Below are 15,566 nucleotides of genomic sequence, written 5' to 3'. Positions count from 1 at the left end.
GACTGGGAATGACCAAAAATTCCGGGAATTCTCGGGGCTGGGAATGAACAAAATCCCGGGAATTCTCAGGACTGGGAATGACCGAAATCCTGGGAAATCTCAGGACTGGGAATGACCGAAATCCCGGGAATTCCCGGGACTGGGAATGACCAAAATTCCAGCGGACCCTTCCCAGCTCCGCGGGATTTTTGGGATTTTTGGGGTCCGAGCACATCCCTGGCTGGGATCCCCCATTCCCGGCAATTCCAGGCGGGAATCCCGGCAGGGAAAAGGGGGAAAAGCTGAGCCGGGAGCATCCCGAAGGGAATTCCCGGGAATTTCTCCGATCCCGGTTCCCTTTTGGGATCGGCCCGGAGCCCCCGATCCCATTCCAGAGGATCCAGGGCGGGAGGAGCGCCCGGAATTCCCGGTGGGAAGCGCTGGGACGGCTCCGCTCGTTCCCGGCTGGAATCGCGCCCGGAGCCGCCGGGATCAGCTGCGGCCGCGCCGGGAACGATCCCAAAACATCCCCGCGGGGAGGAGGGGAGGGGAATCGGGGCTGGAATGTGGGACTGGGGGTGATGGATGTGGATTTGGGATTCGGGAATTGGGAATGTGGGACTGGGGGTGATGGATGTGGATTTGGGATTCGGGAATTGGGATTCGGGATTTGCGGTGATGGATGTGGATTTGGGACTTGGGATTTGGGAATGTAGGATATGGGATGATGGATGTGGATTTGGGATTCGGGATTTGGGGAGTGATGGATGCGGGAGGCGCCGGGAACGATCCCAAAAAATCCCCTGGGGGTGGCGGGGAGGGGATTCGGGAATGAGGGATGGGGATTTGGGGTGCGGCTCTGCCGGGAGCCGCTCCGGGCTCTTTCCGCGCTGCATTCCCTGTCCCATCTCCTGGGGCTGTCCTTGTCCCCATCTCCTGTCCCTGTCGCTGTCCTCATGTCCTGTCCCTCTGTCTTGTCGCTGTCCCCATCTCCCATCCCTCTTCCTGTCCCCCTCTCCTGTCCCCGTCACTGTCCCCATCTCTCGTCCTTGTCCCTTGTCCCCGTCCTTGTCGCCATCTCCAGTCCCTGTCCCTTTCCCTCTCTCCTGTCCCCATCTCTTGTCCCCGTCCCCCTCTCCCGTCCCTGTACCCACGTCCAGTCCCTTTCCCTCTCTCCTGTCCCCATCTGCAATCCCAATCCTTGTCCCCTTCTCCCACCGCTGTCCCTGTCCCTCTCTGCCGTCCCTGTCCCTCTCTCCTGTCCCCCTCGTCTGTCCCTGTCCCACTCTCCCGTCCCCGTCCCTGTCCCTGTCTCCTGTCCCCCTGTTCCCGTTCCTGTCCCTGTCCCATGTCTGTCCCTTTCCCTCTCTCCCGTCCCCCTCTCCCATCCCTGTCCCCCTCTCCTGTCGCTGTCCCCATCTCCTGTCCCTGTCCCCCTGTCCCTGTCCCCCTGTCCTGTCCCCCTCTCCCGTCCCCGTCCCGGTCCCGGTCCCGTCCCCGTCCCCTCGCGGCCCCTCCTGCCTGGGCTCGGTGCCCGCCGCGCTCGCAGCTGCTCCCGGAACGGCCCCGGAGCCGCGGGCGGCGACACGCGGGGCTCAGCTGGCGACAGAGCGGGGACAGCGCGGGGACAGAGCCAGGGCGGCAGCGCCAGCAGCGCCAGCAGCGCCAGCGGGGACAGCGGGGACAGAACCGGGACAGCAGGGACAGAACCGGGACAACGGGGACAGAACCGGGACAGCGGGGATAGAGAGGGGACAGAGCGGGGACAGTGGGGATAGAGAGGGGACAGAGCGGGGACAGTGGGGATAGAGAGGGGGCAGCGGGGACAGCAGGGACAGAGCCGGGACAGAGCCGGGACAGCGGGGATAGAGCCGGGACAGCGAGGACAGAGCGGGGACGGGAACATTTTCAGGACCGGGAATTCCACTCCAGGCTCTTTTCCCAATTTTCAGGACCGGGAATTCCACTCCAGGCTCCCTTTTCCCAATCTCCAGGCTCCCTTTTCCCAATTTTCAGGACCAGGAATTCCTCTCCAAGCTCCCTTTTCCCAATCTCCAGGCTCCCTTTCCCCCATTTTCAGCACCGGCAATTCCGCTCCGGGCCCTTCTCCCCCTTTTCCCGAATTCCCGCTGGGCAGCAGCACCGGGAGCAGCTGTCGCCTTTTCCCGGCCCGCATCCAGCGCGCCCCTCCCGGGGCTTCCCGCGCAGCCAATGGAATCCCGAATTCCCGGTTTTCCATATTTATGAGCGAAAAGGGAGGGGGGGAACCGGAGAGGCCAATGAGGCTCCCGGGGTCGGGCCCGGCGTGGATAAATTGGGAATTTTTGGGGGGAGAAGCGGCGAAATTTCCTCCTCGGAGGCTCCGGAGCGGCTTCCCCGGGAATTTCGGGATCAATCCCGGATTCCCATCCCGGATTCCCATCCCGGATCATCCGCGGGACCTCGGGAGAATCCAGGGAAAGTTTTTTCCTCTTTTCTCCATGAATGGATGAGCAGAAATCCTGGGAACTCCTGGAGGAGAAACGCGCGGAGCCCGGGGATGGTGCGGGACTCGGGGTAAGGCGGCTTTTCCAGGCATCGGGAATGGCCCAAAAACCGGGAATTCTGCCCCAAATTCCCGGGAAGTGCCTCGGTCCCGCTGCCAGGTTTGGGTCCCAAATCCCATTGGAAAGAGGGATTTTCCTGGGAGGGTTTGGGAGCGGGGAAAAGGAAAAGAACCCGCCTGGAATCCGTTTGGTTTCCAAGGGAAATTGGGAATTTCGTCAGGAATGGAAGGAAAAGGGAGAGGGAGGAGGTGGGGAAAATTCCCGGGGTTTTGCTGGGAAAAGCAGAGGCTGACCAGGAATCCCTGGATTCGGGAATTGGGCGATTTTCCCCAAAAACAACCTCGGGAAAGAGGCGCTGGGAGCAGGAATTGCACGCTGAGGAAAAGATCCGGGATAACCCAGGCTGGGAATTGGTTTGGATGCTGGAATGAAACTTGGCTTTTCCCAAAAAAAATCCCCTGCTTCCCATCCAGGGATCCACCCCGAATTCCCGGGAATCCCAGATCCGCAGGGAAACTCAAGGGGCCAAATCCCCAAATTCCCCAACCCCCGTATGCCCCAATCCCCAAATTCCCAAATCCCCAAATTCCCAAATAATTCCCCAATTCCCACATGCCCAAATTCCCGAATTCCCAAATAATTCCCCAAATCGAGCTGGGAGTGATCCCAAACATCCAAAATTCCCGGGAATTTCTTCGGGAGAGCCAGCGGGGAAATTCCCGCCCCTCTCAGCGATTTTGGGAGCTTTGGGGAGAATTTTATCCCCCATTTTTTGGGGGGTAAATTCCCACCATTCCAGCCTTTAAAAAAAAACCGGGACCGGGGCCGTTCCTGCCCTGGCCCGCTGGGATTTGGGATCCGTTCCCGGCCGCTTTTCCCACTCCAAAGTTTTTCCCCTTTTCCCCGCGGCATTCCCGGATTCCCAGGAGCGGCAGCGGGGATGAAGATGAGGAGGATGAGGATGGGAATGAGGATTGGGATGAAGATGAGGATGAGGATGAAGTTAAGATAAAGACGAGGAGGAGGAGGATGAGGATAAAGATGCAGAAGATGAGGATGAAGAAGATAAGGATGAGAATGAGGATGATGAGGAAGAAGAGGATGAGGATGATGAGAATGAGGAGGATGATGAGGATGATGAGGGTGAGGAAGAAGACGATGAGGATGAGGGTGATGAGGATGATGAGGAAGAAGAGGATGAGAATGAGGAGGATGAGGGTGATGAAAATGAGGAAGAAGAGGATGATAAGGATGATGATGAGGAGGATGATGAGGATGAAGAAGATAAGGATGAGAATGAGGATGATGAAGATGATGAGGAAGAAGAGGATGAGGATGATGAGGAAGATGATGATGATGAGGATGAGGAAGAAGAGGAGGAGGATGAGGGGGATGAGGAGGATGAGGAGGATGATGAGAATGATGAGGGTGATGAGGATGAGGGCGATGACGAGGATGAGGGTGATGAGGACGATGAGGATGAGGATGAGGAGGAAGATGAGCGGGGGGCGGGGCGCGGCGCTCGGGATTCCCCGCGGATCCCCGGGAGCAGCTGCGGCCGCTCCATCTGCCGGGAACGGAGCCCGCGGGGACAGACGGACAGAGGGGACAGAGGGGACAGAGGGACAGGGGGACAGGGGGACAGGGGGACAGGGGGACAGGGGGACAGCAGGGGGGGGACAGAGGGGACAGTTAAGGGGGGACAACCTTGGGCACAGCCAGCGGGGACAGACGGTGGGGAACAGAGGGACAGAGGGACAGGGGGACGGAGGGGACAGGCAGGAGGGGACAGAGGGGACAGTGAAAGGGGGACAGCCGCGGGGACAGAGGGACGGACAGAGGGACGGACAGAGGGGACAGTGAAGGGGCACAGCCGCGGGGACAGAGGGACGGACAGAGGGGACAGTGAAGGGGCACAGCCGCGGGGACAGAGGGACGGACAGAGGGACAGTGAAGGGGCACAGCCGCGGGGACAGAGGGACGGACAGAGGGACGGACAGAGGGACAGTGAAGGGGCACAGCCGCGGGGACAGAGGGACGGACAGAGGGACGGACAGAGGGACAGTGAAGGGGCACAGCCGCGGGGACAGAGGGACGGACAGAGGGACAGTGAAGGGGCACAGCCGCGGGGACAGCTTTGGGGACAGACGGGGCCCATTTGCGACACAAAGCCCGCCCCGCCCCCGCCGCGCATCCGCCACCTGCCGCCCCCGCCGCGCTCCGGCCCCGAACCCCCCAAATCCCCCCGAACCCCCCAATTCCCCCATTCCCCCAATTCCCGGAGCTTTTTTAGCTTCCCAAATTTCCCGAATTTCCCGGCGGATCCTTTTCCTTCCGGGAGCTGGAATTCCCTGAGTTTGTTTCCCAGAAGTAGACGGGATTTGAGTGGGAAAAGCTGTGGAAATCTTTATTTTATCTTTATTTTATTTTATTTTATTTTATTTCATTTTATTTTATTTTATTTTATTTTGTTTTATTTTATTTTATTTTATTTTATTTTATTTTATTTTATTTTATTTTATTTTATTTCTAATATATTTTGTTTTATATTTTATTTTACCTTCTTTTATTTTATCTTATTTTTTATATATTTTATTTTATTTTTAATATATTTTATTTATTTTATTTTATTTTGTTAATCTCATTTCATTTCATTTTCATTTCATTATTTGATCTTACCATGTTTTACAACATTATAATATTATTATTATTATTATTATTATTATTATTATTATTATTATTATTATTATTATTATTATTATTATTATTATTACTATTACTATTACTATTACTATTACTATTACTATTACTATTATTTCATTTTATTCTTTCATTTGATGCCTCTCCCGGCTCCTTTCCCACCCTGAGCTGAAATTCCCCATCCTTCTTTTCCAGACCCGTCGGGATCTGACCCCTGAGGGCTCCGGAGCCACATCCTGACCCCAAAATCCCCAAAATCCCCAAAACCCACGGGAAAAGCTCGATCCCGTTTCTATGCCTCCGCATCTGTCCTGCCGGCCCACGGAATTCCCGAGGGAAATTCCCCGATTCCCCAGTTCGGCTGGAATGTGATGGGGAGCAGGAGGATCCGCACGCGCCTCGCTGGGAGCCGGGCACGGGAACCCCAAACCCGGGGACTTCTCCTGCTGAGGTGACCCCAAAACGCCGGGAGCAGCTCCAAGGTCACCCCAAAACATCCGGACCAGCTTCTCCTGACGCGTCCCCAAAACGCCGGGAGCAGCTCGGAGGTGACACCAAAACACTTGGAGGTGTCCCCAGATCTGCGGGATCAGCTTGGAATTGTCCCCAAATCCTCAGGATCCCTTTGGAATTGTCCCCGGGACCCCTTTGGGGCTGTCTCTGGGATCCCTTTGGGATTGTCCCCAAATCCTCAGGATCCCTTTGGGGCTGTCCCCAAGTCCCCAGGATCGGTTCAGAGCTGTCCTGAAGTTCTCAGGATCAGTTTGGAATTGTCCCCAAGTCCCCGGGATCCCTTTGCTGCCGTTCCCAGGATCCCTTTGGGATTGTCTCCAGGATCCCTTTGGAATTGTCCCTGGAATCTTCTTGGAATTGTTCCCAGGATCAGTTCAGAACTGTCCCCAGGTGCCCAGGATCTCTTTGGGATTGTCCCCAAACCCTGGGATCCCTTTGGGGCTGTCCCCAAGTCCCCAGGATCAGTTCAGAGCTGTCCCCAGGATCCCTTTAGGGCTGTCCCCAGGATCCCTTAGGAATTGTCCCCAGGATCCCATTAAGGGTGTCCCCAAATCCCCAGGATCCCTTTGGAATTGTCCCCAAATCCCCAGGATCAGTTCAGAACAGTCCCTGGGATCCCTTTGGAATTGTCCCCAAGTCCCCAGGATCCCTTTGGAATTGTCCCCGGGACCCCTTTGGGGCTGTCTCTGGGATCCCCTTGGGATTGTCCCCAAACCCCGGGATCCCTTTGCTGCTGCCCCCCGGCTCCCTGTGCCACCGTCCCCCGTCCCTCTGACCATGATGCTGAACTCTGAGCCCCCGTCCCTCTCCGTGCCCTCATCCCACCCCGACCCCGCTCCCTCCCCGGCTGCCGCTGCCGGTTCCGGTGCCGGTTCCGGCTCCGCCGTGGAGCCCCTGACCCGCACGGAGCCCCTGAGCCGCGAGGAGCGGCGGCGCCGGCGCCGGGCCACGGCCAAGTACCGCACGGCGCACGCGACCCGCGAGCGCATCCGCGTCGAGGCCTTCAACGTGGCCTTCGCCGAGCTGCGGCGCCTGCTGCCCACGCTGCCCCCCGACAAGAAACTGTCCAAGATCGAGATCCTGCGCCTGGCCATCTGCTACATCTCCTACCTGAACCACGTCCTGGATGTCTGAGGTGGCCGTCTGTCCATCCCTGTGTCCACCCGGCCATTCCTGTGTCCGTGTGTCCGTCCCTGCTGCCCACGCTGCCCCCCGACAAGAAACTGTCCAAGATCGAGATCCTGCGCCTGGCCATCTGCTACATCTCCTACCTGAACCACGTCCTGGACGTGTGACTGTCCATCTGTCCATCCCCGTGTCCGTGTGTCCATCCCTGGGTCTGTGCATCCCTGCTGCCCCCATCCAAGACGGAGATCCTGTGCCTGGCCATCTGCTACACCTCCTACCTGAACCACATCCTGGATGTCTGAGGTGGCCGTCTGTCCATCCAGCCATCTGCTACATCTCCTACCTGAACCACGTCCTGGATGTCTGTGTCTGTCTGTCCATCCCTGTGTCCACCCGGCCATTCCTGTGTCCGTGTGTCCATCCAGCCATCTGCTACACCTCCTACCTGAACCACGTCCTGGATGTCTGAGGTGTCCGTCTGTCCCTCTGTCCATCCCTGGGTCCGTGTGTCTGTCCCTGCTGCCCCCATCCGAGATGGAGATCCTGCACCTGGCCAACCACGTCCTGGATGTGTGCGGTGTCCATGTGTCCATCCATGTGTCCATCTGTCCATCCCTATGTCCATCCCTGTGTCCGTCCATCTGGCCATCTGCTCCATCTCCTACCTGAACCACATCCTGGACGTGTGACACATCTGTCTGTCTGTCTGTCTGTGTATCTGCCTGGCCATCTGCTACATCTCTCACCTGAACCACGGACGTGTGACCTGTCCGTGCGTCTGTCCGTGCGTCCACCTGGCCATCTCCTACCTGAACCACGTCCTGGACATCTGAGGTGTCTGTGTGTCCATCCCCGTGTCCATCTGTCCATCCCTGCGTCCATCCCTGTGTCCACCTGGCCATCTGCTACATCTCCTACCTGAACCACGTCCTGAATGTGTGACCCGTCCATGTGTCCATCTGTCCGTCCCTGTGTCCGTCTGTCCATCCCTGTGTCCGTCCCTGTGTTCTGTCCCTGTGTCCGTCCATCCGTGTGCCCACCCTGCCCCCCAGCCCCAGCCCTGCTCCCGGGGCTTTGGAGCAGCAATTCCGGAGGAACTGGAGCAGCAATTCCGGAGGGGTGGAGGAGCCAATCCCGGGGATTTGGGACTGCAAATCCCAAAAGGTTGGAGCAGCGAAACCCGAAAGGTTGGAGCAGCAAATCCCTGAAATATGGAAGAGCAAATCCCAGAGGGTGGAGCCGCAATTCCCAAGGGTTTGGAGCAGCAATTCCTGAGGAACTGGAGCAGCAACTCCCAGAGGGATGGAGCCGAAATTCACAGAGGAACGGAGCCGCAAATCCCAGAGAGCTGGGACAGCAAATCCCAAAAGGTCGGAGCCAGAATTCCCATAGGAACTGGAAATAGAATTCCCAGAGGAACTGGAGCAGAATTCCCAGGGAACTGGAGCAGAAATTCCCAGAGGAACTGGGAACAGAATTCCTGGGCCTGGCTCCCCCTTTTCCCCCCAAACCCATCCCTCCCCCCTGTCCCTGTGCCATGAGGATATTTATGGAATTAATTTATTTATTGAGAATTATTATAATTTATTATTTATTACTATCATTACTTAATATTAATATTATTATTAATTTATCCACTGTGTCCTTGTGCACTTTTGGGGGGAGAAGGAAAAGGCCCTGTCCCCATTCCCAAATCCCCTTTAGGACCCTGTCACCATTCCCAAACCCTTTTAGGTTTTCCCCATTCCCAAACCCTTTTAGGATCAGTTTTCCCTATTCCCAATCCCCTTTAGGGTCAGTTTTCCCTATTCCCAATCCCCTTTAGGGTCGGTTTTCCCATTCCCAAACTGTTTTAGGGTCAGTTTTCCCTATTCCCAATCCCCTTTAGGGTCAGTTTTCCCATTCCCAAACCTTTTTAGGTTTTCCCCAATCCCTTTTAGGATCAGTTTTTCCTGTTCCCAAACCCTTTTAGGTTTTCCCCATTCCCAATCCCCTTCAGGGCCATTTTTCCCATCCCGGCAGATCCCAAACCCCTTTGGGGCCCGGGCCCCATCTGGCCCCATTGTCCCCGTCACAATGGGAACTCTCGGCCCTCATTGAGATTCCGGCCCGACAGATTGGGAATTCCGGCCCTTTGTCCTGGCCTCTCCCAGCCCTTCCCGGCACAATTCCCATTTTCATCCTCTATTCCCATTTCCCCCCCGGTCCCCTTTTCCCCATTACCATTTTCCCGCCATTCCCTTTTTCTCCATTCCCATTTTTCCCTCTGTTCACTTTTCTCCCCCATTCCCATTTTCCCCCATTCTCATTTTTTCCCTATTTACATTTTCCCCATTCTCATTTTTTCCCTATTTCCATTTTCCCTCTATTTCCCATTTTTCTCCTCTTCCTATTTTTCCCCATTCCCATTTTCTGCCTATTCCCATTTTCCCCATTCCCATTTTCCCCCCATTCTCATTCTTTTCCCTATTCCCATTTCCCCCTATTCCCATTTTTTACCAAATTCCCATTTTCCCCCTATTCCTTTTTTCCCCCATTCCAATTTTCCTCCTATTCCCATTTTTCCCCGATTTCCCATTTTTGCCCTATTTCCATTTTCCCCCTATTTCCAGCCCTCCCATCCTCTCCATCTCTCAGGAAAATCCCATTTCTGGGCAAAATCCACCTGGGTTTGGGGATAAAAACCAGGAAATTGCACCTGGGTGTCCCCAGTGTCCCCCGGGATTGTCCCTCACCCTTCCATTGGGGTGTCCCCAATGTCCCCTGGGATGGTCCCCAGTGTCCCCAATGTCCCCTGGGATGGTCCCCAGTGTCCCCAGTGTCCCCAATGTCCCCTGGGATGGTCCCCAGTGTCCCCAGTGTCCCCAATGTCCCCAAACGCCGCCGGGGCAGCAGCGCCCCCTGCCGGGTCCCTCCAGCTCTGCCACCCCCCCAATTTGAGGACATCTCCCCCTGTCACCTCCCCTTAATTGGGGGACACTCCCCCCTCAATTTGGGAACCCCAAACCCCTTTAGGGCCGTGTCCCCAGTCCCTTTGGGGCTCATTGTCCCCAAACCCCTTTAGGGTTCATTGTCCCCAATCCCTTTAGGGCCGTGTCCCCAGTCCCTTTGGGGCTCATTGTCCCCAAACCCTTTGGGGCTCATTGTCCCCAATCCCTTTAGGGTTCATTGTCCCCAATCCCTTTGGGGTTCATTGTCCCCAAATCCCTTTGGGGCTCATTGTCCCCAATCCTTTTGGGGTTCATTGTCCCCAGTCCCTTTAGGGCTCATTGTCCCCGGTCCCTTTGGGGCTCATTGTCCCCAATCCCTTTGGGGCTCATTGTCCCCAGTCCCTTTGGGGCCGTGTCCCCAGTCCCTTTGGGGCTCATTGTCCCCAATCCCTTTGGGGCTCATTGTCCCCGGTCCCTTTGGGGCCGTGTCCCCTCCGGCAGCCCTCGAGGGGAGGGGCGGCCCCACAAAGGCCGGGCTGGGGCCGAGCGCCCCCTCCCAGCTGCCGCAGCCCCATCTGGCCGCGAACGACCCCCGACCCCATAAATCATCCCGGGGAACGACCCCGGCCCCATAAATCATCCCCGAGCGGGGCGGGAGCGCCCCGGGGCAGCTGCGGGGGCGGCCCTGGGACCCCCCCGGCACAGACCCCACAACAGTGGGGTCACCAGGGACCCCTCCCCACAACAATGGGGTCACCTGGGACCCCCACACACAACAATGGCCGGGTTTGGGGTTTGGGGTCGCAGCTCGGGGTGGGGCCGGGAGTTCGGCTCATTAGGGTGTGAAATAATGGGGTGGGGGGCGCTGCGCCCATTGCTCCATAAGCCCATCGCCCGCCGCCCCATAATTCCCCTCTTATCTCCCTGCCCCATAGCCCCTAACCCCGAAACACCCCGCTCTCCAAATCCCCCAAAATCCCGATCTCTCCTCGCCCCCAATCCCCTCAAAATCCCCCCAAAATCCCCCCGCCCCAAATGCCCCAAATCCCCCCGAATTCCTCCCAAAATCCCCCTGCCCCAAATCTCCCCCAAATCCCGATCTCCCCTCGCTCCAAATCCCCCCAAAATCCCCCTGCCCAAAATGCCCCCAATCCCCCAAAATCCCCCCAAAGTCCAGATCTCTTCCCGCGCCCAATACCCCCAAAATCCCCCCCAAATCCCAATCTCCCCTGGCCCCAAATCCCCCTGAAATCCCCCCGCCCCAAATGCCCCAAATCCCCCCAAATTCCCCCCAAATTCCCGCTCTCCCCTCGCCCCCCGCCCTAGTCCCCACCCGGCCCCGCCTCCCCATTGAGCCCAACATACGCATTTCAATCCCACCAATGGCAGCGCGGCTGTCTGCGCCCGCCTCACGCCATTGGCTAGCGCTCTGGGGGGGCGTGGCCAGCGCGGTCCCACCCTCGCCCATTGAGCGCCCGGCTGTTCCGGGCATCGGCCGCGCCCCCCCCGCGCTCCGCAGGCTTTGGGGACCCCCGGGTGGGTTTGGGGGGCTCGGGGGGATTTGGGGTCACTCCCATTGGGGGAAATGAAGGTGCTGGAGACCCCTGTGTGCCCCCAGAGACCCGTACTGGCTCGGGGGCTGCTGCTGGCCCTGAGCCCCCCAAAAATCCCGGCTCTGCTGCAGGCCGGGGGTCCCCAGGTGTGGCCCCAGGTGTGACCCCAGGCGTGACCCCAGGTGCGTCCCCAGGTGCGTCCCCAGGTGCGTCCCCAGGTGTGTCCCGGGCACCCCATTTCCGCAGGCATGGGGCTGGGGTCTTCCAGCACCCCGGAACCGCTGGGGCTGAAGGTCGGGGGTGACCCCAAACCCGGGGGGGCTCGGCCGGACCCCTCCCCAGGACACCCCAAACCCTGAGGGGGGCTCGGGCGGACCCAGGACCCCAAATCCCGGTTTTTTGGGGGGAGTTTATGGGGTTCAGAATCCAACCCCAACCCCAAAACAAGGTGGGAGCAGCGGGGCTGTGCCCCACCCTGGGCTGAGACCCCTTTGGGGCAATTTTGGGGGTTCAGACCCCCTTGGAGGGGGCGGTTTTGGGGCTCTGAGACCCCTTTGGGGACAATTTTGGGGTGCGGAGACCGCTTGGGGGAGCTCCGAGCTGGGGAGACACGAAGTGGGGGGACTCAACCCTCCTTGCCCCCCATAAAAACGGAGATTCATCCCCAAAAAAACGCCGCCCCCTCCCCAAAAACGGGGAACCCTCCTCAAAAAACGGGGGACCCTCCTCAAATAACGCCCCCTCCCCCAAAACAGCGCATCCTCACCCCAAATGCCCTCGGCCTGGGGGGGGTCCCTGGGTGTTCGGGGAGGGGTCCCCAATATCGGGGGCGTTCGGGGGGTCCGCGGGTGTCCCCCCGCCCCGAACAATGGCCCCGCAGCGGCGCCGGGAGCGCGCAGCGCAGACAATGGGGCGGGCGCGGGGGCGCTCCGGGGGGAGCCGGGCTTTCCTCCGCCTCCTCCTCCTCCTCCTCCTCCTCCTCCTCCTCCTCCTCCTCCTCCTCCTCCTCCTCCTCCGCCGCCGCCGCCGCCGGCTCCGGGTGCGGGGGGGACGCGCACAAAGGTGCGGGGCGATGGTGAGTGGGGGGCGATGGTGAGTGGGGGGCGCCGGGGGGCTCCGGGGGCGTCCCGGGGGGATCCGGGGCTGCCGGAGCGGCCCCGGGGCTGGGCGGGGAGCGGGGCCGGGCCGGGGCCGCGCTCCGTGCGGGAAGGGCCCCGCCGGCCGCGGCTTTTCCTGCGCTGCGGCGGCGGCGGCTGCGGGAGCCCCGGTGGGGAGGGGGCGATGGGACCCCCCGGGAACCCCCTCGGGGCGCGATGCCGCCCCCGGGACCCCCTGGATGCGCCCGGGGCTGCGGCGGGGGCGGCACGGCGGCCTCGGGGCGCTTTGTGCCCATCGCGGGGGCACCTGCGGGGCGTCCCCGGGGTGTCCCCAAGGTGTCCCCATGGTGTGCCCGGTGTCCCCCCTGATCATCACCCGCGCGTGGTCCCCCGGTGTCCCCATCACCCTCGAGGTGTCCCCCGGTGTCTCCTGTGTGTCCCCCCGTCACTCTCGGGGTGTCCCTGGGGTGTCCCCCCCGCTGTCCCCCCGTGTCCCCACTGTCGCCCCCGTTGTCCCCACGCCCTGCCCGGTGCCCGGGGCCCCCTGTGCCGGGCGTGCCCGGTGCCCCCCGGCTCCGAGACAGCCCCGGCCGGATCCCGAGCCGGTTCCTGGATCCCGAGCCGGTTCTGGGATCCCGAGCCGGTTCTTGGATCCCTGACCCGGTTCCCGGTTCCCCGAACCGGTTCCCGGATCCCGAGCCGGTTCCTGGAGATCCCGAGCCGGTTCCCGGATCCCTGAGCCGGTTCCCGGTTCCCCGAGCCGGTTCCTGGAGATCCCGAGCCGGTTCCCGGATCCCAGCCTGGGATGTTTTGTTGTTTTTCCTTTGGGATTCTCTTCTTCCCCCCGCGGGCGGAGGTGAAAACGCAAAAAAAACAACGAAAAAGAAAGGAAAACAGCAACAACAACAAAAAAAAGGAGATTTCGGGAAAATTCAAATCTCCTCCTGGAGGAGCCCCCGGCAGAAATCCGAGGCTGGGGCCGGGACCCAGACGGGACCCCGAGGATTTTCCCGGCGCTTTGTGAAGCTCGGATGATTTAATTAACGAACAATTAACAATTAGCGGGCGGCGGGGAGCGGGGGCCGGGCTCGAGGTGCCCCCGTGTCCCCAATTCCAGAGGGCTTGGGGACAATCCCGGCCCTCGCAGCGATCCCACGGCAGGAAGGAATTCCCGGTTTTTCCCCCGGCTGCCGGCAGACAATGGGGCCGGAGGGAGCAGCCCCGGATCCGGCTCGGTTCGGGATTCGGGATGAGATTCCCGAGAGGTTTTTGTGGATTTATTGTCCGGGCGCGGATGCCGAGGCCTGGGAAGGGATTTGGGAATTCCCAAATTCGGAATTCCGGCCCGAGCCGAGGAGGTTCAGCCCCGCAGGATCCCTGGATGTGATGGAAGCGTCGCGGCGCTCCTGGATCCCGCTGGATCCCGACCCTGCGCTGCTTTTCTGGGATCCAGGAGGTGGAAAATGGAATCGGGGGGGTCCCAAAGGATCGGGAGCTGCTGGAGCAGAGTTCTCATGGATCCAAACCCAAATCCTGGGAGATCCCAGCGTCCTTTGGGGGCAGCAATTGGGATTTTGGGGTTTTTCCTGAAGAAAACATCCGAATTCCCAGCAAGGACATGGATTTATGGGATGGTCCTTCCCAAATCCCATGGAGACACCTGGAAGCGGATTTGGGATTGTTGGAAAGATGAGATTTGGGATTTCTCCAGGGAATCCTGAGTGTTCTCCTGGAATTTGGGATGGGGGAATTTAGGGAAGGGATGGGGAGATGGGATTTGGGATTTCTCCATGGAATCCTGAGTGTTCCCCAGGAATTTGGGATGGGGGCATTTAGGGATGTGGGGTGGGAATTCCAGAATCCTGGGATATTTTGCTGGGAACTTGGGAGGATCCAGGGGGGATTTGGGATCTGATCCCAGGGAATGGGGGCAGGACAAGAGGGAACGGCCTCGAGCTGTGCCAGGGCTGGAAATTTGGGATGGTTTTTCCACGGGAAAAGGGTTGGGAAGGGGCTCAGGTGGGGTTGGATCCCCATCCCCGCAGGGAATCCCTGGAATTCGGATTTGATCCATCCCAGCTCGGACTCGGTGACCTCGGAGATCTTTCCCGGGATTTTCTGGGATTCCCACCCCCCTCATTCCCAGCCCTCCCCAGTTGCTCCAGGATGGCAATTCCAGATCCTTCATCCATCAGATTCCTCCTCTCCAAGTGGGATTTTCCCAGGAAATCTCATTCCCAGCTTTCCCAGAACCCCGGATCAGGAAGGAGCCGATTTCCCGCTTGGAATTCTCCCTCTGGAGCCGTCGGGAAGAAGCTTTTTCATCAGGAAACGCTTTGGATCTATTGGTTTTATTTTTAATTTAATTTTCACTCTTTTGGGGAACATTTGAATCCCAAACGTTGGATTTGAGGTTCCAGGACTTTGATCCCCAGAAAAATTCCAGCCTGGACTTGAAGGCGTTGGGAATGGCGAAGCCTCTCCGGCCCTGGGGGGGTTTTTTGGGGAGCTTTGATCATCCCAGGATTAAAAAATGGGAATTTTCCTCCTCCTCCTGCTCCTCTTTTGCATCCGGCTCTGGCTCCCGGCGTCTCCCAGAGCCCGGGAACCCATTCCCAGCTTTTCCTGGGCTGTGGAACCGGCTCTGCTGGAAAGGATTCCAAGAAAAATCCCTTTTTTGTTGTTTTTCACTGCTGGAACGAGAGGATGAGGAGCTCCAGGATCCAGGATTCCTGCTGGAATTCCCAAATCCCCTTTGGGATGGGGACAATACCTGTGAAACTCATGGATTCCTGGAAAATCCCGAATTTATTTTGGCTGAATCCACAGGCTGGGGACAAGAGACCTCGGAACACCTGGAAAATCCTGGGATTCATGGAAAACCACAGGAATTCTGAAAAACCCCAGGATTTGTAGAAAACCCTAGGAATTCTGGAAAACCCCAGGATTTGTGGAAAACCCCAGGATTTCTGGAAAACCCCAAGTTCACTCCAGCCGCAGACACCGGGATTTTGGGAAAACTCAGGGATTCCTGGAAAATCCCGGGATTTTGGGAAACCCCAGGAATTCTGGAAAACCCCAGGATTCATGGAAAACCCCAAGTTCACTCCAGCCGCAGAC

The 15,566-nt window shown here is 58.7% G+C and overlaps 1 protein-coding gene and 1 long non-coding RNA gene across 2 annotated transcripts; one reads left to right on the top strand and one right to left on the bottom strand.

The window, feature by feature from the left end:
- The first annotated feature begins 6,515 nt into the window (after positions 1-6,515).
- NHLH1 (nescient helix-loop-helix 1) lies at positions 6,516-6,872 on the top strand. Its single transcript, XM_059490379.1, has one exon. It carries the CDS (start codon positions 6,516-6,518, stop codon positions 6,870-6,872), a length of 357 nt encoding a protein of 118 aa, XP_059346362.1.
- Positions 6,873-14,781: 7,909 nt separating this feature from the next.
- Positions 14,782-15,501, bottom strand: LOC132085063 (uncharacterized). Its single transcript, XR_009420137.1, has 2 exons — positions 15,220-15,501; positions 14,782-15,090 (listed from the first exon to the last, which is right to left on the bottom strand). It is a non-coding gene; the product is annotated as an uncharacterized LOC132085063 (long non-coding RNA).
- Between the last annotated feature and the right edge of the window lie 65 nt (positions 15,502-15,566).

Source organism: Ammospiza nelsoni, chromosome 28 (assembly GCF_027579445.1).
Source record: "Ammospiza nelsoni isolate bAmmNel1 chromosome 28, bAmmNel1.pri, whole genome shotgun sequence".
NCBI lineage: Eukaryota > Metazoa > Chordata > Aves > Passeriformes > Passerellidae > Ammospiza > Ammospiza nelsoni.
Note: the sequence above shows the minus strand (reverse complement) of the source record. Positions and strands in the feature narration are given on the sequence as shown.

Coding starts and splice junctions, on each gene's coding strand:
- NHLH1 (XM_059490379.1), top strand. CDS start 6,516: ATGATGCTGAACTCTGAGCCCCCGTCCCTCTCCGTGCCCTCATCCCAC.